General features: G+C 43.3%; 1 protein-coding gene across 1 annotated transcript; it reads left to right on the top strand.

The window, feature by feature from the left end:
• Positions 1-562: 562 nt before the first annotated feature.
• cds1 (CDP-diacylglycerol synthase (phosphatidate cytidylyltransferase) 1) lies at positions 563-27,470 on the top strand. The gene is made up of 13 exons (XM_076269688.1): positions 563-920; positions 10,878-11,026; positions 14,906-15,002; positions 15,509-15,606; positions 16,523-16,662; positions 17,636-17,694; positions 18,648-18,730; positions 19,222-19,309; positions 20,096-20,164; positions 20,458-20,613; positions 22,982-23,101; positions 23,399-23,502; positions 23,972-27,470. The coding sequence occupies exons 1-13, from the start codon at positions 855-857 to the stop codon at positions 24,105-24,107; spliced, it is 1,365 nt and encodes a 454-aa protein (XP_076125803.1). The 5' UTR covers positions 563-854; the 3' UTR covers positions 24,108-27,470.

The following is a 27,470-nucleotide window of genomic DNA, read 5'->3' as shown; positions in this document are numbered from 1 at the left end:
ACACGACTAACTGCTAATCAGAAATCATATCACTGATGTGTACCTAATGAAAACCATGAGACTGCTCCTCTTGCTGGTCGGTGTTGGTATGTAGGAAAATAACTTAGTTTTTGATACAACTCTGGAATTACATCATGATAAAATCAATTATGTTAGCCTACCGATATTTTTTCAGTAGCTTTTTGTTTGTTTGCTTTACAAATGTGTGGTTTAAACTCTTTATTGATGTAAGGGGGTGCGACTGAACAATGTGGTAGACAAAGTGTTTAGTTTAGATAGTTTAGTGTTTCTAAGACTAAGAGGCATTAAATATTCGAATCTATCACGTGTAAATAAAACAACGTCGACAGGCAGGCCCATATGCAGGATAGACCTAGTCCGTAGTAGCCCACTGTAACTGCAGTGCAATGGTGATAATGCTGAAACCAATAAATCCTTATCAACAATTCTCCGTCCCTTACCATGCCTCCCTCCCATTATTGTGCCTCCCTCCCTCCTCCCTCCGCGGGAGTGTCGCTGTGGCGCCTGTCACCGCAGAGCGGAGCCGTGTTTCGCTTCTGCTCTCGGTTGAGTCAGAACGAGGGAGAGAGAAGGATAGGCTGCTTGCCCACCGCAGCACCAACTAGACAACCCAAGAACTGCGGGTATAAACAAATGCACGCATTATCTTGGCGGATGACTGGAGGGCTATCTTAACGCGTTAATTCGGCGTTTTCAATTGGCAGGCGGTCTGACTGCTCATTTAGATTAGTCACAAGTTAAATTTGGGCGGATTACGACGACTGACATTTATTTCAAAACCAGCTTGTGTTGCTTTGGAGTTTTCCATGTATTGTGAGTGAAACAGTGAAGAAATGACGGAGCTGCGAAAGAGGGGAGGAGGCGGAGACCCTGACAGCACAGAAAACATCAGTGACAAGGTACGAATACCGCAATTCTAATTCTGGACCGAATCTTGGCTTGATAGGTGACTGATCTGAACAGACGTAGCGCACAGTAAAGGACGCTCCATCCAGTTCTCGTATTCGCGAGGCTAGGCTAACTGTTGTACCACAGTAGCTACTAAGTTATTGTGTCACGAAATGTTAACAGTAGCTCAGAGTTGTCATTTTTCTGGAGTGAACAAAAGGTGGTTAGAATATACAGTGCCGTCCGTTCTATTTCGCATAATTGTGAACTGTCCTTGTGCACTCACAGTAACTTAGTTCAGCAGTGATAAGCTATGTATGTCAATACTCGTCCTGGCCATAGCAAAGCTAGCATAAGCTGTGCATTACGCTAACGTTGATTAGCCAGTGTCAGGTCAGTGGAACCGTCCGCCTGTCGCCCATTTCAACCAACAACAGACTGTGTCTGTCATTCATATTTTTTAATCGTGATACTGAAGCTTTTGAACCATGACGCGGACAGAACTTGTCTTGCCTTTTCATCTTCCTGATGACGTGCTGCCGCAGGTGGAAGGTTGCCTTCCTTGCAAAATAACAACCGAACGGCATACCTACTTTCAACCTAGCCCAGACTAATAATTAGCTATGCAGGTCATCTGACACCTACAGTAGCGTTTTGTTGGGTGATGACTAATTCGTTTTTGTGTAAACTATGGCACTAATTGAATGGCATAGCATTCACTAGTTTGTTAAGGATGGACTGAAAGTATTTGATTTTCAGAATCAATGATCAGAATGTATGATGCTCCTGAAGACGTAAATAAACAAACCCATGCAGAGCACTCATTCAGTGTGGACAATGGGCTGTCTAGTCCGATTAATTTTTATAGCATGTGTTTATTTTAGGGTTAGGTTAAATTCGTGTCAAGATGTGGATGACAAACCTCACAGCATAGCATACCGAGAATTCCTTGTTTAACACTGCCTCAAAACACCCACAAGCCCACTGAAACGTCTTTCATTGTTATAGGCCCTAATTTGTCACAAATCCATGCAGCATGATGTTTGCATTTATTGTAGTTATTTTAACTTTTTCTGAAGATTACTTACTAGAGTGCTACAGTACAAAGAGTACTGTAAGATCCTACTGTACAGATTTCTGAACAGTGCTACACAGCTGACTTTGACAACATAGGTTTTGATAATCAAAGTTTGACCCCATAAGGTTTTGATAACCAAAGCTTTCAATAGGTGCTGAGCAGACCACGTTTAGGTTGAAATACCATTTTAATAAGAAGCTAGGATTTAGAGACTCGTATTTGGCTTTAGCAGTAGTGGTCTTGCTACTGACCAGCATTGGCAGCCAATTCATCAGGCATCTATTTTAAATTACATTACAGCTCCCGCCGAGGGTAGACCATAGGGCTGATACAGTTATTTTGTGGTTTAATTTCCTTCTTGTAGACCACTGAGCATGTTTATTCATGTGCATTATTCAAACAGAATGCCTCAGTGCATCAGCCATTGTTAAGAATCATTTGCTGCTGCCTCGTTGTGTTTAATCTGACCAAACAGCAGCAGTAGCTATACTGAAGGCCTCTTCAGATGAGAAGTGGACCTCTTTATAGAACGAGAGGAGGAGAGGGAGAGAGAGAGCCGGGGAGGCATCAGCCCACATCTGCAGCCTTCTGCTGTACACAAACTAACCCCTTTCATGCTTAATCAACATTTTAATTAAGTAGGCCTAGGTTACCACTTGTGACAAGAGTTCCCAAATAGCAGGAGGCCATAGGGGACCCAGGCAATGTGACTGCAGGGTCTGAAGGCTTGTGACTTTCTAAATGACTTTGTGTGTGCTGTGCAGCCATCACAAAAAGCAAAGTTAGAGAGAGGGAGAGGGTGGGAGAGAGAAAGTGGGCTTATGTCCACGGGGACCTCATGAAAATATAATATGCTGCCTTTTTTCCCAGAATCACCGCAAATTAGTTTACTCATGGATGAAGCCAGAGGAGGCTGCCATGGATAATAAGTGTGAGCCTTTACCCAGAGGGATGTTTGGTGTGTGTAGGACCACAGTCCATACTGTGCAAAGTATAGTAATAAAACTGAGATTAGCAGTTGTAGCACAGGTTTTACTCTGTTTTACCCTCAGCACCTCAAGCACATCACAGGTTGCACTGCTGTGTCCTGTTCATGGTATTTGCTGTCTTTGTGAATGAAAAGGGTTTAATTTGAAGGCACCCAGTGCAGGTTATGGGTGATGGCACAGGCATTCACCTCAACACAAGGTTACTGTCTGCACTAATCTCTTATTTGTATTCAGGAAATTGAGTCATTAAAGTGAATGAAAGACAGTTGGAAGTGTGTGTGTGTGTGTGTGTGTGTGTGTGTGTGTGTGGTGTGAGTGTGAGCGTGTGAGAGAGAGAAAACTGGGTTTTATTCCCTTCCCCTCCTTGCTACCTCATTCACACCGTCCATCCATGAACACCTGAAGCACGTCTTACCTTTGTCTCCCCTGGTGTAGCTCATCCAGGTCCCCTGGGTCCCACGATTGAAAGGGTGGCCAGGGGATGAAGGCATAAGAGACGAGAGCTTGTTTGTAAAGACACGGGTTTCAGTGCTGTGTCTGAAGCGTCTGCGTCTTGTCCTTAGTCATGCAGAGACTGGATGCATTGAAATATAACAGAAGAACAGTAAAACTACCAGTTAAAAATGGGGAAACATGCATGCTAACCACAAACAGGAAGGAGTTACAAAAAATGCTGAACAGCACACATGGATATAGAAAAGGCATGTAAAAATTCTTTGAATGGGAAATGATACGTTATTATTGGTCTAAATAACAGCAGTGTTATTACTTCATAATAATTAAATCCAAAGGTAACTGCGATCTCAGCAGCATCCAGGTCTCCTTTATTACCTGCTCTTCTTCTCTGCTCTATTATTAATGCCTCCATTTCGCCACATTAATCAGGCAAAACCTGTGGTGATAACGACGTGTGAATAGCCTACTGCATAACTCATTTACCTGTGTGTTTGTGTGTGTGTGTTTGTGTGTGTGTGTGTTTGTGTGTGTGTGTGTGTTTGTTTGTTTGTTTGTTTGTGCCCGCGCACACATACTGGTGTGTGTATTTTTTAACCTGAGCCATTCGGCGTGTGCCTGAGCTAGCTTTCCACTGGGGAAGGCATGAAGTTCCATTTAACCGAGTGAGCGATTTGTGAACCACCATGCTAATCAGCCTCTTCGGCCCTGGCCGCCTCCCCGTGACACTGCCATTAAAGAGAGGCCGTGACCGCCGTCAGGACCAGCTTCCGGCCGGTCCTGCCACATTACTGACAAGGTCATTGCAGCGCCATAAACCAGCAGAACAGCAGAGCTGATTTATGGGGCATTGTGCCGGCACTGCAGCACGTGGTTGTAAATTAGAATAAAGCATCATGAGTAGGGCATTGAAGTGATCAGGGCATTGACTTCTTTTTTAAGAATGTGTTGTGCGTGCTTGTGAATGGGTTGTGTTTGTGTGTGCGCGGGATATTTGTCGGCACATGAACTGCCTTAACCTGTGTGTTCAGTCAGTTCAGAGTGTGTACAGTCCATGTAAACATCCATGTACGTGTACGCATACCACTATGGAAGTGTGTGTGTGTGTGTGTGTGTGTGTGTGTGTGTGTGTGTGTGTGAACGTGAACGCAAAGCCAGCTCAGGGTGGGGCAGGACAGGTTCTCTCCTCAGGGAGGAGATTAGCCTAGTCTCATTTATGGAGCATCTGATCACCCAGCCAGGCTGTCTGCTTATCCACTCCCAACCCCCTACACTACACTACACTGTACACACACACACACACACACACACTTAGGCCTGAGCCTAAGTTACCACAGACACATAGGTGCTTTTACATAGGTTGATCTAGTGGGCAAGCGGCGGCACCAGTAGCCCAGGCCTGCCCGGGCGGCGCACCCGTAATCAGGCCTGCCAGCTGCTCTGGTGGACTGCCAGCTGAGACCCCAGAGGGCATCGCCTCTCTGCTCTCTGAGCCGGAAGGAATCTCCCATTGTGTGGTGTGTTCAGTGGATGTGTTGTGTTCAGTGTGTGTGTGTGTGTGTGTGTGTGGGAGAGAGAGAGAACAGCAGCAGCGCTACTACCCTGTTGATTGTAAATCTATACTTTTCAGAGAGAAGCATTTCTCCTTATTTTGCCTACTTGTTGCAGATGTAGGCATACTTACATTGTCATTCATTCTATCCTACATGTAGATGTTTGTATCCTAAATGTAGATGTACAAAAAATAACACTTGACATGACTTTTTCAACAGTCATCCTTTTTAATAGTCATCCTTTTTATCTGCAAGGAATATCTGCAGAAATGTTCAGAATCTGTCTATAGCAATAATACAAATTTTAAGCTATTATCTGCCGATACCGAAGTCCTATCGATAATAACATGCATCCCTAGCTACTGCCCTGTAGTTAACCAAGGAGGCATGTGTGTGTGTGCTTCTGTGCATTCTATGTGTTTAGCAGGCTAAAAGCCCCGTTCTTGTGCTCGCTGTCCCATTGTCCTTCATCGACCTGCAGAGTCGTGACCTTTCAGCTCAGCACAGTCGACCTTGGGGGTCACAGCAGGCTTGACCTTTCCATCCAGCCTGGCTTCAGTCAGGTTCATCTCTCACCCCCAAGAGCACCTGAGAGCATTGCTGCACAGTCCTAAAAGCAGCCTACACAGTGTGGGCGTAGGCACTCAAACCAGCACCAAGCTCAGAGGGACAAGCCCTGAATCTGTCTCATCCCAAACAGATTTCTTTGTTCTTTGTTTCGTTTTTGTAACCAAGGTCATTGGCGTTGTGTGTGGTGGTGTGTTGTGAAAGTGGCAACAGTAAGAGCAAACTGCTTCCTGTAGAAGTGATGACTGGGGGAGACACCCCGGCACATTTCTCACCTTACACACACACACACACACACACACACACACACACACACACACACACACGCACACACACACACATACACACACACAGCTCCAGAGGGGGAATCTATTACACCTGCAACAGGGCAGAGAGAGAGAAAGAGAGAGAATGAGAGAACAATATAGACCAGCCAAATATTGATGATCTTTCAACATTTTGTCTTCAAATTGTTAAACAAACGTCACTCTTTTGATTTCCCAGGCTTGATGTGAAATTAATCCACTATATCCACATATAGCCAAGCCACTAAAAACATACCCTGACTGCAAGGTGGGACTGAGCGTGTGGTTGTGGTCAGTGTGTGTGAGGGTACAGTGCTACAGTGTAAGTCTGTGTTGTTGACTTTGAGCTAAGGGTACTGTAGTTCATGACACATTCTGCAACACAGCCTGTCAGAAGATGACATACCCTCTGCCTTGGAACATATATGAGTCATCGCTGGCCCTGTTTTTGCTCATTTTTAGTGTGTGTTGTTACGTGTGTGTGTGTGTGTGTGTGTGTGTGTGTGCTTGTGTGTGTTTGTGTGTCTGTGTGTCTGTGTGCTTGTTTGTGTAGGGATTAGGCAAGGGAGAAGAGGGAATGCATCTGCTGTTGTCCAGTGTCATCACCCAGAGACATTGCTGCATTCTTAAATTACCATGATTCACCAAATCCCTATGATGATGAGTTTGATGACTAGACACTGACAAACAAGATGGGTGTGTGTGTGTGTGCGTGTGCGTGTGCGTGTGCGTGTGCGTGTGCGTGCTAGTAGGTGTGTTTACATCTCCCTCATGGGTGTGGGTGCACATATGAACCTACACGCACACACACACACACACACTCTCTCTCTCTCTCTCTCTCTCTCTCACACACTCAAGCTAGGGTCAGCAGTACATTTCCATCAGGAGGACAGGGCTGTCGCCATCCTAACTATCCCCTTCATTAAAAACTTAAAGGCAGGCTACTCTTACCATTGGGCTCGAGCTGAACCCCGCATAGGGACAAGAATACACACACACACACACACACACACACACATTCACACTGTCCCTTACACCCGCCTTGAAGCCTGCCTCGCTCCCAATTACCTCCCCATCAGAGCTAATTAAAGCTTCAGACCCTAAGCCCTGACCTTTTTTACACGTTTTTCCCTCGTCTGCTTGGAGTCTTTTTGTCTTTTTTTGGCCGGTTTCTGGGCCTCGTCTCTGGACTGCTGCGTGCCTGCCTTATTTAGCCAGGGCTTTGGGGTTTTGGGGGAGAACAAGAAGCCCATGAAAGGGCAGGAGTGTGCCGGATGACCGGCGCTGGTGACTGCCAGAGCCTTTTCAACCGCAAACAGAAGTCCAGACGAACGTTTTTGGTGTGTGTGTAAGTGTGTATGTGTATGTGTGTGTGAGTGTTGATAGTGTATGTGTGTGTTAGTATGTGTGGTGGTGGTGGGGGAGGATGGCCGCTGCAATCCCCCACCAAGGTGAACAGGGCCTTCTGGCTCTTTCTCTACTAATACAGTCAGCCAGGGCCAAGCATTTCCTGAAATCACAGTTGTTATGTGTTACAAGCATGATAACTACAGAGAAATGACAAGTCAGTTTTGTTCTCACATCAGATCAGTCTTTCCACAATAGTGCATGTGGTGAACGGCACCCTGACCACCAGTGTCGACAGACTCTACTACTCCAGAGCCGCTGAGAGGAGATAGCCTAGTGGTTAGTGCTGCTGTCACGTAAAAGGAGATCGGAAACACCAAGCACTTGGTGGCAACATGCTGGACACTTAGTGCCCACTTAGTGGGCTTTCATGCAGGGGGCTCAGTAACAGCCTATTGCTGATCTGCTAGGTCTAGGAGAGTGTGTGTTTGTCTGTTTGTTTGTTTTGGTCATCGGCCATCTAGAAGTGCATGGCAGCTATTCTATTACAAAGGTTGGGCCACGCTCAACATGGCGTGTTATTGTTGACCATCCCCTGCATCCCAGTTTTTGTGCTGCATATGCCTGTCTCTCTTTCTGTCTGTGTGTGTGTGTGTGTGTGTATGTGTGTATGAATGAGTGTCTTTGCTGTGAGTGTAAGTGTGAATGAGTATGTGTGTGTGTGTGTATGTGTGTATGAATGAGTGTCTTTGCTGTGAGTGTAAGTGTGAATGAGTGTGTGTGTGTGTGTGTACAGTATGTGTGTATGAATGAGTGTCTTTGCTGTGAGTGTAAGTGTGAATGAGTGTGTGTGTGTGTACGTGTGTGACATCACTGCTTTCCTGGCAGGGTCTCTCTGGTGGATTTGCTCAGATTAGCCGATTAATTAAAGCGTAATCATCACAACCACGTGTGTCTTTCTGAGCACACTGGCCTCCAAGGCAGCAGAGCTTAGCGTATCGCCTGTGTGCGTCGCCAAGATCGCCCAGATGGGACTAGTCCAGGCCACTTGGCAACAGGGGCCGTCATAAGACAGGTATCAATCAAAGCAGTAAAGACACAGTAAACACCACAGAGTGCATGCTATGATAAAAGTAGGTAGGTGTGTTTAACAGGTGTTAGCATAGCAGACCTGTAGAGGAAGTTGATATTTGAAGTGTGGGGATGACATAGCCGCACTCGGCGAATTGAGCACACCGAGATCTGGACATCTTATGTTTTCTTCTGAACAGAATATAATTCTTTCTAAAAATGTTTTCCCTAGCCAGATGGTTTGGTTGATTGGGTCAGTAAGCTGGGCCATTGCTACAGTATACAGCCCTATTTTTACCATGCATTTGGGTCATTGGTTTGACTTTGTGGTTGAGTGGTAATTTTGACCCAGCACATGGACTAATTGTTGCTCTCACATCTGCAACAGTTCTCGCATGCAATTCATTATATTATTTCGTAGAAGGTTGAGCATTGTAATAGCAGCCAAAATCAGTTCCCAGAAGCATGTTCGCTTTACAGTAACTAGAAATGGGCCTGAAAATGACCATTTCCCCCCCCAGTTTCTCATGGTCAGAGGCTCAGCCTCCTGAAGTGTGTGTCAGGCCCAGGGCCAGGCCCAGACGCAGGCGGCCCACGCCCCACACAAAGCCTTCATTCAGGGAACTGATGGGCTGTAAACTGGGGCCCCTCCACCGTGTCATCTCAGCTTTATGGCAGCGTTCTCTTTCTGCTGATGCATCATCTGCTCAGAGGCGTGAGGGAGCAGGACAGAGAAGGAAAATAACGGCTCTCCTCCTCCGCTCACTCCTTCAGTCCTGCTCCCCTCTCCTCCCTCCACGCACCACTTCTCTTTTCCTTTAATCTTTTTTCTCTCTTCTTTTCTCTGCTGACTCCTTTACTCCTCCACTCTCTAAATCTCATTGGCCAACTGCACAGTGACAATAAAGGTGTTCTATTCTATTTTATTCAATTTTATTCTATTTTATTCTATTCTATTCTATTCTATTCTATTCTATTCTATTCTATTCTATTCTATTTTATTCTATTCTATACTATTCTACATTCTATTCTATTCTATTCTATTCTATTCTATTGTATTCTATTCTATTCTATTCTAGTCTGATCTCTTTATTCCTCATCTCTCGTTTCCCATCCCCTCATATCATCTCGCTCTCTTCTCTTCTCCCCTCCTCTTCACTTCCTGGTCTGTGTTGTTGTTCCCTCCCTCTTGTCAGTAGCTTTGAACTTTGCCCTACTATATACCGTGGTAGCCAACTTTCGATGACATTGATTTTTTTTTTCTTTTTTCATCTGGTAATTTGCCTAACATTTACATGCAGTTTGCTTTAAAGTGCCCTATAATAAGCTCATTATGTGTGAGAGTGTGTGTGTGTGAGAGAGAAAGATAGAGAGTGAGAGAGACACACACACACACACTGTGTGTGTATGTCTGTGTGTGTGCAGTGGATGTTGTCTACCTCTGCATTTGGCTGTAAAATCAGTGCTGATGTTTCTACAAACAGCACGTCATAGCAGGCAAAAAAGAACCATAGAGTTTGCAGGCTCTTACATTACACATTTACTCAGCTGCTGCAATAGCTGCATTGCATTGCATTGAGAAAACCTTCCTAGCATGCTAATATCTTTTGACTATTATCGGTGACGTCATGATTCAAGATTCAAGATATTTATTTGTCACATACATTTATACAAAGTACAATATATGAAAGAAAGCTTTTCATACATTCCCCCTGGTTGGTCTAACACAGACCACAGAACAGCCTAGATGGCTTGTGGGAAGGACAGCTTAATGTACCATTATAAAATACCATCAAAATGAATTTATGAAATCAAGATCACATGCCAGACTTAGTTGTCATCGAAAACATCTTTGAAAAAGTAATTTTCTGTGTACTGTTGCTTTAACAGTTGACACAGCACTGAACTCCCATCCGTCCCTTTGGTCCTTCATTTCCGTTGTATAATGTCCATCTTTGTAAGCGTAAGTGACCTGTTCCCTAGAGACTAAGTGTGGTCTTCTTCGCACATAAGGGTCATTGCAGTGCTGAAGTAGGAGAATGACATAAGTTCAGGGTCATCTTTCAACGCTGTGCTGAGGCTCTTGAGCAATGCGCCTGATTTCATTCGGCTCGACGGGTTCTAGACTTACACGCAGTCCTTCCCAACCACACACACACACACACAGACACACATACAGACACACACACACACACACACACACACACACACACACACACACACACACACACACACACACACACACACACACACACACACAGACTGACAGCCTAAACATGTTTTTGTCTCTGGCTGAGGTCAAGCTGTCAGAAGACTCAGGCGGCTCGTTCTTATGTGTGGCAATAATGAATGTCCTTGAGACATGTTTCAAACATGGAATAGTGTGTCCATGTTTGTGTGTGTGTGTGTGCTTGTGTGCATTTCAGTGTGTGTGTTGTTTGTGTTTGTGTGTATTGTTTGTGTATGTGTTTGTGTGTATTGTTTGTGTGTGTGTTTGTGCTCATATGTGTGCAATGAGCATGCCTATTTATGCGTATGTGTGTGAGTGTGTGTTGTGCTCCTACATGAGTATTCATATTTGTGTGTGTGTGTGTGTGTGCTGCAGGAGACAGATGGAGACGACAGACTGGGTTTGGGTGCAGAGGGAGAAGGGGACGGAGAGGGCGACTCCAAGGCTGACACTCCAGACGTGCCCCCCTCCGTAGACAACACTCCACAGTGTCTCAACAAGGCCCTGGGGGGCCTGTCGTCCAGGTAGGACACCCAACAGCATCACATTTACCAACGCTGGATCTTTACCATCTCTCTCTATACCTATGTTCTATCTATACCATCTCTATACGCATGTTCTGTCTATACCTCTCTATACCTATGTTCTATATATACCATCTCTCTCTACTACCTCTGTTCTGTCTATACCATCTCTATCTACTGTTCTATCTATACCATCTCTATATCTATACCATTTATATACCTATGTTCTACCTATACCATCTCTATCTACTGTTCTATCTATACCATTTCTATATCTATACCATTTCTATACCTATGTTCTATCTATACCATCTCTATATCTATACCATTTTCTATACCTATGTTCTATTTATACCATCTCTATCTACTGTTCTATCTATACCATCTCTATATCTATACCATTTCTATACCTATGTTCTATCTATACCATCTCTATATCTATACCATTTCTATACCTATGTTCTATCTATACCATCTCTATCTACTACCCTACTACCTATGTCCTGTCTATACCTTCTCTATACCTATGTTCTATCTATACCATCTCTATATCTATACCATTTCTTTACCTATGTTCTATCTATACCATCTCTATCTACTACCCTACTACCTATGTCCTGTCTATGCCTTCTCTATACCTATGTTCTATCTATACCATCTCTGTCTACTACCTATGTTCTATCTATACCATCTCTATCTACTACCTACAGTATGTTCTATTTATACCATCTCTATACCTATGTTCTATCTATACCATATCTGTCTACTACCTATGTTCTATCTATGTGGCCAACTATTCAATGCTTGGTGTATTCTACAGTATACCGTCATGTGTACTCACTGTACTTGCATGCCAGAGTTATGGTGTGTGTTGAGTGTTTATTTCTCATATTCCCAGGAAGGGAAAAATGGTCCTTATGGAGAGACAGGGTGCTTGCGCAAGTCTTGAAAGTCTTAATAAGTATGGAATTTTGAAACACTGTTTTCCAGACCTTGAAAAGTCTTGAATTTTGTGTGAAAGTCTTAATAAAGTATGGAAAACATTTATGGTAGAATCTTACAGTATGCTCAAAGGCATTTTGAAATGAGAAATAGGAAGGTAGGCTAGGCTATAAAACTATAATTTTACTAACTGGTCACGTACTGTATTAGCCTAATGGAATGATATCCAATCAACGCTTGCTTAGCCTAGTCTGGCACCTTTTCGTCACTGCTGAGGTCTATTGACACATAGCTAGCCTAGTGGTCAACAGAAATGGGTCGTTGCGTGTTTTTGAATTTATGGCTGGATTTGAAGTTAAATGAAATTAAAAATTAGAGTATTTGCCATACTGTGTAGTTTATTTTTTGTTCTAACCAAGTGCACTAGGTCAAATGTATGCACTTTTGTGAGTGTTGTGATACAGCTTGTTCAGAAGGTAAAATGAGATAACATAAAGATAAGTTCAGTCATGTCAAGGACAGAAAAAATTAGATGTGAGTGAGACTGAATTCTACATACATTCATCCATCCATTCATGTTTTTTTATAGATAGTTTGGTAACACTTTGCTTGACGGGTGAGTTCTTAACACATTCATAGCAGCTGTCATAAACTTCACATAAAGCATTCATGACTGTTTCATGAGACATGACTCAACATTCATACCAAACCTTTCATGAATGTGGAAGACAGAACGACGACAACTCGTCAAAATAAAAGTCCATCAATCGCAAAGCAGCATTGCCGTTTTTGTTCCAAACCTCTTACCTGACCATGTCACATCTGAGTCAATGGGCTAGTCCAATGCCAAAAAGACAGAACATGGTCAAGCAAATAATTTTTGTTTCATAAAAATGTATTTGTTTTATGATGTAACCTTTGCAGATCATTTCTCATCTTTTGCTACTGGGAATGTCCAACCATTCCAGGTTACACAAATACAAGTCGAATGTAGGCTAGTTTGCCTCCCAGTGTTAAACTCAGTGATTACAAATACTTCACAACTTGTATAGTAAAGTGACATGCAATGTAGACTTCATAAGATATTCATGAAATATTTACAAAAACGGCAATGCTGCTTTGCGATTGATGGACTTTTATTTTGACAAGTTTTCGTCGTTCTGTCTTCCACATTCATGAAAGGTTTGGTATGAATGTTGAGTCATGTCTCATGAAACAGTCATGAATACTTTATGTGCAGTTTATGACAGCTGCTATGAATGTGTTATGAACTCACCCGTCAAGTAAAGTGTTACCGATAGTTTTTGTTCACTGTTTGATGTGAAATTCATGTACTTGTGATTTTCATGTTTTGAAACATTTTCATCAGTAAAAGCATAATTTACTGTGAATAATGCATTTGTTCATTGAATTCTAGCCTATAAAAATTAAATTTCTAATAAACACAGTTGGTACAATCTCAACCAATGAAGTAGGAAGTAGGCACACAAGTATACAAGTACATAAAGTTAAGGTCTTGAGAAAAAAAAATCCAGTTTTAAAAAAGTCTGGAAAAAGTCTGGAATTTTAATTTGGAAAAAGAGCAAGCACCCTGAGAGATGATACTGTAGCTTTGTAGTAGGATCAGAAACAACTCCACCATGAACAAAAGGCACAGAACATTTAGTTGTTGTGACGGTGTTTAGTTGTGTGACAGTGACTACTGTACACCTGCGCTGATGTGGTTTTGTATATAGACATGTAAAATACACGCAGATGGAACATTGACTGACTGTGTGTCGTCGCAGCAGAGCATGTGCCGTAGATAACTTTTGCATAAATGGTAATATGCCGTATCAAGAACCGTCCCTCACAATGCACCTCACACTGCCTTCATTCCAGCTAGTGTGTTGGCAAATACCTCACTGACGAGGAGGAGCGCGCCAGTAGTTCCCCGTGGTATTTATACTCAAACAGGGTTCTCCTTAAGAAACACCAGCCATCTGGCCCCCCATTCAGAGAGTATCTATTAACAGCTCCAGTCCTCACGCCAGAGAGAGGCCACAGCCTCTTATTACAGCCGGATCACCTTGCCATTAACTCTATGAATGGCCCATTACTCATTATTAGTGTCCAGTCATGGAGCCTATTTATGGTTATTTACCAACTGGCAAAAGCATCTTTATGGCGTAAGCTACAAACAGTGAGCTACTCTCTCTCTCTCTCTCTCTCTCTCTCTCTCTCTCTCTCTCTCTCTCTCTCTCTCACTCTCTCTCTCGGTAGATTTTCTAGACAACGATGCTGTGTGTGGTTATTAGCTATGCAGATGAGCAGGAGCTTGACCAATAGGGTGCTGGTGTGGATGGCATGGGGGTGGGATTAGAGGGGATCTCCGCCATGGCGGCTCTAATCCGCATGGGCTTTGCTGCTTTATGGTTGGGATTTGCTGCGACTGTGGGGCCCATGGAGCCGGCCTGTGCTGAAAGGACACACGCTGTTGTGGAGGTTTTTGCCATGATGCTGCACTTTTTTACCTCCCATTGACAAATTACCACCCGCTCTTTGCATTTTGCGTGTGTGTGTGTGTGTGTGTTTGTGGTTTGTGAGAGAAAGAGAGGGAGAGAAATATGGAAAATCGGTTTGTGTGTGTGCTTTTGAAATCCCTTCTGGTGTCATCTCAACCCCTACCCGTGAGGTTGTGATTTTTCACATAGCCTCTCATAGTTATGACAAAAGTCCCATTGCATCACACAATTAGTTTGGGAACTAGTACCTCTTTTTTGAGTCTTAAAAACTCTCCTAAATTACAAAAAAATTGTCATCTTACAGTTAATCCTGTGTAACAGTCTTTTAACTTTGTGTGTGTGTGTGTGTGTGTGTGTGTGTGTGTGTGTGTGTGTGTGTGTGTGTGTGTGTGTGTGTGTGTGTGTGTGTGTGTGTGTGTGTGTTTCTCAACAGATGGAAGAACTGGTGGATACGAGGGATTTTATCATTAACAATGATCTCAGGCTTTTTCCTCATCATTTACCTGGGGCCCATTATGCTTATAGTGGTGGTAAGTGCACAAACAGGCTTTCTCTGTTGTTGTCTCCCCCCTCTACTCAGCTTAACTTGTATTCAAACTACCTCTGTTTTTTTTTTCCTCGAGCTCTCACATAGCAACCTGAGCAGGCTATTTTTAACAAGCTCTCTCCCTTGGCTCATGTTCATAGAGGGAGAGAGAGAGGGAGGGAGGGAGAGGAAGAGACATTCCTGGGGAATTCACTGGCCCTGCGATGCTTCGGTATCAGAGCCAAAAACAAATCAGTGATACTTCCTACACAGGACCCAGTGACCCTCTTAACTTCAGAGTTATTCCAGCCAGCAACATAGCGAGATCATCGAGTGTAGGGACTATATTGCCGAGGGACTGGTCAATTCATACCTTGCATATGCCATGAGGAAACATCTTTTGAATAGTCATCTTTTGAGTAGACATAATTTTCATGTGAAAGAGCAATGAATGAAAAGCATGTTTTGTGGGTTGTTTCTAACAGTTCTAAAACTCTTTGTATCCTGTAGGTCATGAGCGTGCAAATCAAGTGCTTCCAGGAAATCATCCACATTGGCTACAGAGTTTACCATTCCTACGAACTCCCCTGGTTCAGAACACTGAGCTGGTGTGTACAATATCACCGACACGAATCTCACTCTTCTCTCTCTCTCTCTCTCTCTCTCTTTCTCTCTCCCATGTCTATCTCCCTGGTCACCTATGCACACAGATAAACCACCACAGCAGTAGGCTGTTTTGAGCAAAGTGCGTGATGTGTTGGACCTGAGAGGAAAGTGCAATGCAAGTCACAGAGGTAGAGCTTATAGCCCCCCTTTTGAACTGCATTTCCTCTGGCACAGAAAACAATACTGAGCTAATGGACAAAAACAATAAAAAGTTTTAAAGTCGACATTTTAGAGAGCATTACGCTAAAGTCTGATTCATTTTCATTTCAAAGTATCTGCGTTGGTTTTGACCGTTTCAACTGGAAACGCTCTAGGAACAAATTGAAAGGGTCTATAGAAGGCCTGTGCTACTCCTAGCAGTGCTGCTGGGAAAAGACACTGTTTCTCTACTTTGAAGTTCAGATCTTATAATATGATGTTAATGGATCGGTAGCGGTCTTCATTTCTCAAGCGAGAGCAATTTGAGCGCAGAGGCACAAGGAAATCTCTAACCTGAATGTAGGGTCCTGCTAACCTGGTGTAGGGTCACGTTTGTGAAGCTGGTTATGTGCTTTTGGTGGTGTCAGCATTGTGCATTGTACCCAAGATACTTTAGGTTAACCTTTATCACATACATAACACATAACATGTTTACATTGGATTCATAGAGGCTTTTGGACCAAAACACAGCTACCAGCATGTTCATAATCTTGAAAAGTCCTTGAAAAGTCTTTCCTTGAAAGTGAAACCCTTATACCCTTTTCTCTCTCCCTCTCTCTGTCTCTCTATCTTTCTGTTTTCTCCTATCCCGCTCTTCTCCCCTCTCTTCCTGTGCTCTCTTGTGTCCTTCTCTCCCTCCCTCCTCTCTCTGTCCTGCAGGTATTTCTTGATCTGTGTGAACTACTTCTTCTATGGGGAGACAGTGGCTGATTACTTTGGGGCACTAGTGCAGAGAGAGGAACCTTTGCAGTTCCTGGTGCGCTATCACCGCTTCATCTCCTTTGCACTGTACCTGGCAGGTGAGTCACACACACACACTCTATATATATGTGTACACACACACACACACATATACACACGGACACACATTCACACATACACACACACACACACACACACACACACACACACACACACACACCTTTGGCCATTAGTGTTGCACCCCCATCAACATCAAGTTAATGAGCAACCACAGAATAACTGGGTCTTGCATTTCCAACTATAGTGACTAACACTAGGGTTAACACACCCACTCGCCCAAATGCAACGCAAACAAGAGCAGGCTAATAAACCAGCCCCTTCCGGACTTTCAAGTCGAGCCCCTGAAAGAAATGTAGCGTTAGCATCCCAACGCTATTTCATGTGCTTTACCGTACATCTAGTATTTCCAAGGCACCCTAGGTGGGTTATTAAATATTTACCAGCTAGGGGACTCCAAGCCACCGAAATACTGCGTCCACAAAAACGAGGACAGTGCAAGGACTAAATATATTGAAGGGCCTGGGAGCGGGCAGGACGCAGATAAACATCAGTCTGTTTGTTCATCGCCTGATGACAAGAAATGTCACTGTTTACTGCCTGAGGGTCTCTGCCAAACCAACTCACCCACGGCACGGGAAAGAATGCAAAAATGCAAAACCCCCAAGAATGCAAAGCCCATGTAACCGTCCAGTGAATGCTTGACTCAGTGTAACCAGAGGAACACATAGGCTGATTTCAGCATCATCTCGCCACAGTTCTAGATCCGTGCACTGTAGACCTTTTGCTGTGGCCATTTCTCTGTTGCTCCACCACACTTCCTCTTTACATTCTTCTTCTTTACATTTGGCATTCTTTATCTCTAAGTGTTTTTAGTAGTTAATTCAGTTAGCCATAGCCATCTGTTAGGACAACGGTGCTCAGTGAGTTGTATGAAAATGGACATCTGCTTTGTTGACCTTTTTCCCTCCCAATTGTTTCGAAGGAATTGACCGCATGTTCTACTCTTTGCAGGTTTCTGCATGTTTGTGCTGAGTTTAGTGAAGAAACATTACCGCCTGCAGTTTTACATGGTGTGTATCAGCTGTAAAAAAAGCAACAACAAAAAAGCACTAACAACCTCACACTAACACACTAAAAACATTACCGCCTGCAGTTTTATCAGTTGTAAAAAAAAACAACACTAACAACCTCACACTAACACACTAGTATAAAGATCTCTCACGCTGACACACACACACACACACACACACACACACACACACACACACACACAGATGTCTCCCCTAATCTCATGTAAAGGAGGCTACCACAGTACCATGGGAATGATGTGCATGTTGCTGTATTGCTGTTTGCAAAAACGCTCAGGGCAGGGGATGCTTGATTTGGCTTAATGTAACATGTGAATCCAAGTGTGCATGTGTGCATGTGTGTGTGTATGTGTGTGTGTGTGTGTGTGTGTGTGTGTCAGTGTGTGTGTGTGTGTGTTGGTGTGTCTAAATAAATATGTCCATCTCTCCTTTAATAGTAAAGATATACAGTAGAGAAAACCCTGATACACAGTATAAACTGATCAGTGCTACACCTTGTCAATAGTAAATCTGTGCAACATTAACTGAAAAACATTGCCTTTAACATTTGCAAGAATATTTTTATTTTTAAATGTTTTGCCTGCATGAACTTTGTTCCATTTTGTAGTGATTCTGAGTTCTGCCCACCAATCGTATGTGATGTATCTAGGCAGCAGCTGGTTCTAGAACAGGTCCAAACTCAGACCGGTTCTGAGTCAACTGCTGCCTGAGCTTGTACTGTATCTCCACTCCAGTCAAACACCCTCTGAAAGGCTTCACATTTCCCTGAACATTTGTCCCACATAGTGGTGTCTGTTGAGCCTTGCACCCACACCTTGTAAATCGCACGCTTGCTGTCACCTTGTGAACATAGTAGCGTAGTGAAACTAGTACCGGTGTTGCCGAGCCGCATTGCTGCAGTTGAAGTTGTGTCTGTTTTGTGTTTGCCATTCCAGTTTGCTTGGACCCATGTGACGCTGTTGATTGTGGTAACTCAGTCACACCTTGTCATTCAGAACATGTTTGAAGGGATGATCTGGTAAGCAGGAGGCAGGCCCGACCTGTGTAACCAGTCTTAGCAGACGCTAGCTCACAGCCTCTGGCTGACTTGTACAGAATTGCCTTTGCCCTCCTATCTAGCTTAGCGGCTAATGTCCCTTTAAAAGATGTAGGCCTACATAGAGGAGGCAGATGTAAATGTATTGAAGGGTTGTACTGTGTCAACATTAAACCATGCATGATGGCATGATATTGATATGTTTGTAGCAGATTAGGAAAATGGAAAAACTTGTAATTCTAGTGTTGATGCTGTGTTCTACTTGCATGTTGAGCGTGTGTGTGCGTGTCTGTGTCTATCTGTCTGTGTGTGTCTGTGTGTGTGTGTGTGTGTGTGTATGTGTGTTTTCCCCTAGTATTGCCTGCTCTACTCTTAAACTCTTCCCAAATAAATACATGAGTGTAGAGTTGTCCCCTAACCCATTTTGTCTGTGTGAATTGAATGACCTGACTCCCCTCACTGTCCCTGCCCAGGTTCATTGTTCCAATCTCCATTGTCATCTGTAATGACATCATGGCGTACCTGTTTGGCTTCTTCTTTGGGAGAACCCCCCTGATCAAGGTAACCCAACCCTTCCTGTCGCTCTCCCCAACACTGATACTCAATGGTGTGGTCTCATTGGAAAAGCAGGACAGCGTTTCATCCAAACAATGAGGCACAAGATCCTCTGAGAGTGCTATTTTGAATACACTCTCTTTCTCCTTCTCTCTCTCTCTTCTTGTCCCTCTCTCTCACGCTCTCTCTCTCACCTACACACACACACACACACACACACTCTCCCCTTTCTTTCTCTCTCTCTCCCTCTTTTTTTTCTCTCGCTCTCTCGCTCACACACACTCTCTCTCTCTCTTTCTCACCTACACACACACACTCTCTCCCTCTATCTCTCTTTCTCTTCCTCTCTCTCTCGCTCACACACACACACACTCTCAATCTCTCACTCACACACACACTCATACAGACACACACACACTCCCTCTCTCTTCTCTCTCTCTCTTTCTTTCTCTCCCTCTCTCGCTCACACACACTCTTTCACTCACACACACACACACACACACTCTCTCTCTGTCTCTCTCTCTCTCTCTCTCTTAGTCATTGTTCTCATTGGGGAGCCAACCCCAGATTCTCTCTTTAGCTGATTTATGAGACATGTTGCGAGACTAAAAGAGCTCAATAGATCTCTGAGGCCTTCATGCTCTGAGGCCTTCATGTAATAATGTCTGCATATTAGCATCATATCTGAATCACCCGAAGGTTCGGACATCCGGAAGATCCGCATATACTGTAGTGCGTGGACGTGTCTGAAAACAGTTTATATCAATGATCAACGTGTCCCTGTTCCCCTAGCTCTCTCCCAAGAAGACTTGGGAAGGATTCATCGGAGGATTCTTCTCCACAGTGGTCTTTGGGTTCATTGTGAGTAAATGATTGAACTATATGGATGACCACACACACACACAAACACACACACACACACACACACACACACACACACACACATGAACTCACACACACTCATGCATGCACACAATACATGCACACTCAGATACACACATGAAGCCAGAAACCCACCTTCACGCACAGTGAGGCGCGCCTGGAACCATAACCCTTCATTGCTCTCAATAAGTTAGTGTTGTGTTGACATTTGAATTCCTGCATCAAGTGTGACCGTGTGTCTGTGTCCTGTCCTGTCCTGTCCCGTCCTGCAGTTTGCCTACCTGCTGTCTCAGTACCAGTACTTTGTGTGTCCAGTGGAGTACAGCAGCGAGAGCCTCAGGTCATTCAGTCTGGAGTGTGAGCCTTCGGAGCTGTTCGTCATGCAGGAGTACACCCTGCCCCTCATGGTGCAGAACATCCTCAGATGGGTGAGCGCTCTGATTCACTCACACACACACACACACACACACACACACACACACACACACACACACACACACACACACACACACACACACACACACACACACCTTCAGTGCAAGGGTCATTCCACACCTCCTTACTCTTCTGTGATACACACACACACATGCATGCATACATAAACACACTCACACACACACACACACACATACACACACACACACACACACACACACACACTTACCACCTTCAGAATGAGGTCAAGCAGCTGCAAGGCATGGCTTTATCAGGTTCATTGAGGGTGCACATATTTCTCTGGTATGTGAGGAATAAGTGGTACATTTAGATTGAAGATTAGACTGTTTGCCCAGAGAGGAATGTTTTTAGATAGACATTGGGGGCTGCCCATTTTATTCAAACAGGTGAGTGGACAGGGGACAGAAGGTTGGACCATATACAGACGCCCAGTGATCACCTGGGAAAAAGAGGTCAGGCCGTTTGTGGTCTTTAGTTTAGTCTTGTGGAATCAGATACAGTATACATGTGTTACAGGCATATCTGGAGACAACAGTGTAAAACTTTTCCCTTTCACATCAAGTATGACATTTCGGACGAAATATTCACACAAAATCACGCTGGTGTCAAAGGGCCTCTTTACTTGTGGAAGTAAGAAACACATAGCCAAATGGCCAATGATATTTTGATATTTGTATTTGTATTTATTTATTGTAAGAGGAATACTTCTTGAGATGTGGCATCTCATTTTCGAGAGGGTCCTCAGTAGGACTGGACAATACAAAAGACAGGACACTGCAGTACAACATACACATTCACTCACATACAAGCTCCCCCTAACTCCCTGGTTTTGTTGTGATCTAGTACCAATAAGACTTGCCATTTAGACCTGTCCAAAGAAGTGGACATCAAGGATGGGGGCAAATGTTGGCAGTTTTCCCTGCCAGTGAATTCCTCCAAACCCTAGTGATTAGAGTAAGCATGCCTACGTGCTTGTTGAAGCATCTAGAGCATCTTTGTGTTCCCTATCTCTTATCATTTCAGTAAATGTTGACATTTTGGTGAATAACTGCCACTGAAATGAACCTGGCAGGGCTTTTCTATTTCTGGTGTATTTGTGGTGGGTCCATCTACAGAAGTGTTAGGCCTATAGCATTAATCTAGCGTGTTTATGTTTACATGAGACATTCTTATCAGTTTATTCGCTATCAGCACAGGCATGAAGGAAACTCCAGTCTAAGAACAACCAAAGGTCTATTTTTTGGATAATAACAAGTGTAAGCTTTTGTTGGCGACAAAAATGACTCAGAGTAGTTTTGAGTAAGACCGGAATATGCATTTACAACAAAATAGCATATAGCGATAGCCTTGGGGGGAAGCTCTTAACGTCAAAGTAACTACTTTAAGCCCCTGACAAGGCTAAAAATATAATTACACTTTTGTGATACTGTGGAGAGGGTCCCTACAGACAAACCAAAGTAATGTTTACTTTACAAAAAGTGTATTGAAATGACTGTTTGTGCAGTCAGTGCATTACCTAAATTCTTCTTCAGGTTGCTGTCATCTTGCTAGGAGAAGTCCTTACAAGTTAATTACAAAATGCCGTGCAAACTTCTGTGAATGGATGCTTAAGGAGGAAAGTTTGGTCATTGACTTGTAAGGACTTTCTTCTCACAAGAACGCTGCAACTGGAATAATAGTAAAGTGTAAATACATATTCCGATCTTACTCAAAAAAGTATCGTAAACGTGCTAATTACCAACCATTTTGTTTGAAAATTCTAAAACAATGATGTTTTTTAATACTTCAAAATAACATTTGCTAAATGAACCTTACATTTTTCAGTAGCCATAGGTGTGTAGATTTGAACAAAATCTAGTTTGGTTCTTACCGGGGCTTTTACTGCCTGAAATATCCGATTTTGTTTACCACGCTCGGAGTTTAGTGCTGGGCTGGTGGGTACTTATTCCCAACCTTTCTCACGGCGCATCAACGGTTAGCCCGAGAATTCTCGTCGTCGCAATTCAAAATTCGAATGGAGCTCCAAGCGGATTTGTACACGCAGTCTTACAACACTGTTTACAGCTCTTCGAGTCACGGTAAAATTGAATTTTTGGTACATAGCTAATTTAGATAAACTTATGGTGTGGGTGCTTGCGTTTCTTTAGGAATCCGCCATCTTGGTTTGTATAGAAATGAATATTAAGTGACACATACACGTAAGAGGTTTGACATACGTGACGGTTGGTAATATGTGACGTTCCGATATGTGCGATATGTGATTCTTTAGGGTAGTCCTCTCTCAAGTGTTCCTCGAGTTGATCTAGAGTTGTGTGTGTATTCTCTCCCCTGTCCCTGCAGAGGACGGTGAACCTGTACCCGTTCCAGATCCACAGCATCTTCCTCTCCTCCTTTGCCTCCCTCATCGGACCCTTCGGGGGCTTCTTTGCCAGTGGCTTCAAGCGAGCCTTCAAAATCAAAGTAAGCGTTTGGCTCAGCCTGCACCAACATGGACCTTCCAAACTCCATCTGTAGAGTTTGTACATCTATGTTGAAATTAAACCTCAGACAACAACATACATGCTTTCTAGTTTTCTTATATTATAGTTTTCTTAAGTGCAGTATATCCAAGCTAATCCATATAGAAGTTGGGATCCTGACTATATGTGATATGTGTATGGTATTGATAGGTCTAGTGACTTTGTGATAAGTCCTAGACCTATCAGGAGCCTCAGACGTTCTGACGCCATGTCACACATGCCATTCTTTCGTGTGTAGGACTTTGCCGATACCATTCCCGGACATGGTGGGATCATGGACCGCTTTGACTGTCAGTACCTGATGGCCACGTTCACCCATGTTTACATTGCCAGCTTCATCAGGTAAGGACCAGGAGACACCAGCCTGTTAGCCAGCATGTTCCATCTGTTCATGTGACACTCCACTGATAAGGACTCATCTCTGAGTCTTGAAGTGTGTCTGTGTGTGTGTGTGTGTGTGTGTACACAGTGTATGTTTGAGGTGTAGACTGGGATAACATATGGCGTACCCAGGGATACTAAATGTCCACTTCACCTTCAACTCGGAACACTGCATGTGTTTAGATAAGGGATGGCATGCACATGACTTGGAAATAATGGTGTGTGTACTGGTATGTCTTGTGTGTGACTATAGAAGTAGGACAGTGCACCATTGCAGATATCCTGTATTTTTACCATGTCAGTATTTTGTGTGCTGATAATCACACAGAATGTTTTGTTTATGTATATGTATATATATGTGTGTGTGTGTGTGTGTGTGTGTGTGTGTGTGTGTGTGTGTGTTGATTCTATATTGTGTTTCCATCTCCAGAGGGCCCAACCCCAGTAAGGTGCTGCAGCAACTGTTGGTCCTACAGCCAGAGCAGCAGCTCAGTATCTTCAACACGCTTCGCTCCCACCTGCGAGAGAGGGGAATGCTGCCCCCTGCAGTCCTGGAGGCTCAGTGATCCAGCACACGCAGTGGATGTGTGTGGGCCTATACGTCAGTCACTCACACACAAAAACATTCACTCACACTGAAATGCACTCACACAGATGCTGTCATACACAGACACTTACACAGACACACACACACACACACACACACACACACTGGTCCCTGCACAAGTTTCATCATTCAGCATCACTGCGATTGCGCTTCACATCTCCTAGCAATAGCACGCTGCCATGGCAACAGCTGACACAACAACAACAACAGCAGCAGCAGAATCAGCATCAGCCATAGCGCTGCGTCCATCTTTCTCGTCCCATGGGGCCACACGAAAGGAAACTCGCATCCCTACTAAAGAGGACAGAGGCTCAGCTCCGTGAGACACCCACTATGAGGGCTTTTCCAATAAGCAGCACACACACTCTCTCCCTCACACTCACACACACTCACTCGCCCTCGCTCAGCCACTCTGCTCTACTTGTCAGTCTTTTCTCTCCCCCTTGGTATTTTCCTGCAGATGAAGGCTAAGAAGCCTCAAAGACAGGCAAAGAAAGGCAAAGAAATAGAGGCATAGGAGAGTGAGTAGGTGCAGGAGCTCTAGCGCCACCTGTAGTTCGGACACTCTGTTGCTTGCACTGATTCCAATCCTTTGGCCCTTTATGCAATCCTGGCTTCCATTTGCACAGTGCAGTTTTCTCTTTTTGTTTTGTTCTTTTTTTTTCAGTTTCTCTGGGTCTTAACGCAAATGAGCAAATAGTGAATGAATTGGCTCCAAACTCCGATTTTTTGTTCATGCTTAAATCTTTTGGCAGCATGAGCCTCACAGTCGATCTGTTTTGGATGTGAGTGTGGAAGCGACGTTTTTTGCACCTCAGCATGTTTTAATAAGTCCTGTCGTACGCTGCTGACCTAAGCCATGTCTTCCTCCCTTTGCACGTCATCAGCTGTGTGTGTGTGTGTCTGTGTGTGTGTGTGTGTCTGTGTGTGTGTGTGTGTGTCTCTGTGTGTGTGTGTGTGTGTGTGTGTGAGTTTGTTTGGTATGCTAGATTAAACCAACCACAGTTGATTTGCACCTTTGAGAACTGTCCTCACAGAGATGCATTACTATAGTAACCGGCACCTACAGAGGCTGGCTCAATATGGCCGTGTGTACATATCTCCTGCATATGACTGTACATAAATATATTACACATGATATAGATATTTAAATGAAGAGATCTAATATACACTTATACCTGTGTGACTTGTCAGATGCTAGTATGCATTTTAGAGATATAAAAAAAACAATGATATGCAACTGAGCTAGAATTATTTAATTTTTCTTGCAATGTCTAGCATGAACAGGCTTAACATGGGGGGCAGGGTCAAAATTTAACAAACACACACACACACACACACACACACACACAAGAAATGTTGATGGAAAAAGGATGTTAAAAGAAAACTTTTCAAAAAAACTTGAACTGGTCCCTGCTGGTGTGTTAGTGAGCTTTCGGGAGTGTCGCTCGGTGGATTCCAGGTGAATTGTAACATTGCTGCACATCAAGCGTACCAGTCGGACTTTTAGTTGCACTGCATTGGGAGGGGAACTTACTGTAGGGGTTGTAGGGAGGGAAAAGAGATGTCAGGCTCAGTCTAGGGAAGGTTCTGGGCTTCATATTTTGATACCACACCTTTGTATCCTGTTTGTGGACTCAAGGATGGGTTGACATTTTGAGAAACAGATTAAAATAAAAACCAAGCTATAACTTATCTTAAACTACTTTTATGAGCAATTTTAAGTGTAGATAGTAGTGTTGGAGTGCAGGTTAGGAAATAATTTAAGAAAAAAAAATATTTATGCGGTGTGTGTAAATACTGTGCACATTTAGGACGTTTATCTGTCAGTATTGTATCCGATTTTAAGTTGAAATTAATTCAAATTTGGGTTTTCAAATTAAGTCTCTCTTAAGATCAGTAACAAGCATAAGTGTTTACCAAAGTCCAGATGAATCTGAATGCAGACCGCTGCAACTCGCAGTCCTTTTACTGATTCCTAATTCGGTTCTGTTATAGCACTGCACGGTCTGCCTCTGGCTGGTCAGTACATTTTTGGACTGGATGATTCCAGCTTAAAGGTGGAATATGTAGTTTTATGTGGATAAAACAAATGTTTCTGTATTTCCAAAAGACAAAACACAATGCAAAAATGCCGTTTTCCTAATATATCTTTAGGGCTGTTTTTTTTACATTTCTCTGGGAAATATGGAAAGAAATTAACTCATAAATAAACTTTAATCAAAGAAGGAAAATACAGTGCCCCAGAGACAGTGAGTAACATTATTATGATAGTTGTAGAAACATTTAGTCATTTTCACCACAGGAACTACAAACTACACCTTTTAATGGCTCATGTCCGGCTCATTCTTCCAGCACCTTTAACACTTTATAAAGCCCGGTCTTTATTAGTGGAGGATTTGCTCAGCTTTAACCCCCCATCCCCCCACTTTGTCTTAGTGCCCCTTGACCAAAAGAAGAGGCCGTTGGAGAAGGCGAGTGCTTGTGAATTGGGACCAGTCTTGCACTGTAGTCTACGCCCCAGCTAACGTAAAGCTCTCCCTCTGGCGCTTCTGTGTGGCTCTCTGCAAGCTCAGACCCCTCCCTCCCCACCGCAGCCGCACTCCCTTCCATGTTAGCCCCGCCCTTCCCTGGTCATTCCTGTGTGGGATTGGTTTACAGCTGCTACCCCTGCCGCTCGTCATGGGCTTTACTCCTCCCCTTTCTACATGTATGAATGTTGCATGCACAGTAGGATTCTACAAACCCCTTCTGACCAAAAAGAGAAAAGCCTCTAGATGCAGGTGTCAATAGCAAAGTAGTTTTAAAAAAAATTGTACTACATGAACAAAAAAAAAATCAAGGCATAGAAGGAGTCACGTTTGTAATGATTCTATCAAAACTTGTGACACATGAGTTTTAGTTGAACTAGGTCTTGCACGGTTTTTCAATTATAATGTGAACCAAGCTATGTATTAGACTAGAGTTCTCTGTGCTGTAGTTTGAACAGCCGACATGTCCAGACTCATGGTTCATATATATATACTCACTGTTGTTTTTTTCTTCAAGACAACATTTGGGGTCTCTATTTTTGTTTTCTTTTTCAGTGATTATTTATCAATATTTTATGTTTGATTTAACAGAATTGTTTTTTTTTTTTTTTAAATATAAGTCTATGGCTTTTAACGAGGGTAATATTTAATTGCGGAAATTTTGTGAACAAAGCTGAAGTAATATGGGCAATACAGCGTGATCCAGCAAAAAAATATGGTGACTTGAAACTACTATTATTATTGTTTTCATTATTATTATTATTATTATTATTATTATTATGTTATGTATG

This window comes from Alosa pseudoharengus, unplaced genomic scaffold (assembly GCF_046254945.1).
Source record: "Alosa pseudoharengus isolate Yale_2024_CS ecotype anadromous, Long Island Sound unplaced genomic scaffold, YU_APseudo_1.1 YU_APseudo_1.1_scf_6, whole genome shotgun sequence".
Taxonomy (NCBI): domain Eukaryota; kingdom Metazoa; phylum Chordata; class Actinopteri; order Clupeiformes; family Clupeidae; genus Alosa; species Alosa pseudoharengus.
The sequence above is the reverse complement of the archived record's forward strand: the minus strand, read 5'-3'. Positions and strand labels throughout refer to the sequence as shown.

Excerpts from the sequence above, each read along its gene's own strand:
- cds1 (XM_076269688.1), top strand. The coding sequence starts at position 855 with ATGACGGAGCTGCGAAAGAGGGGAGGAGGCGGAGACCCTGACAGCACA. Across the intron at positions 11,027-14,905 it reads CTGGGGGGCCTGTCGTCCAG|ATGGAAGAACTGGTGGATAC; the intron begins GTAGGACACCCA and ends GTTTCTCAACAG. Across the intron at positions 23,503-23,971 it reads TACATTGCCAGCTTCATCAG|AGGGCCCAACCCCAGTAAGG; the intron begins GTAAGGACCAGG and ends TTCCATCTCCAG.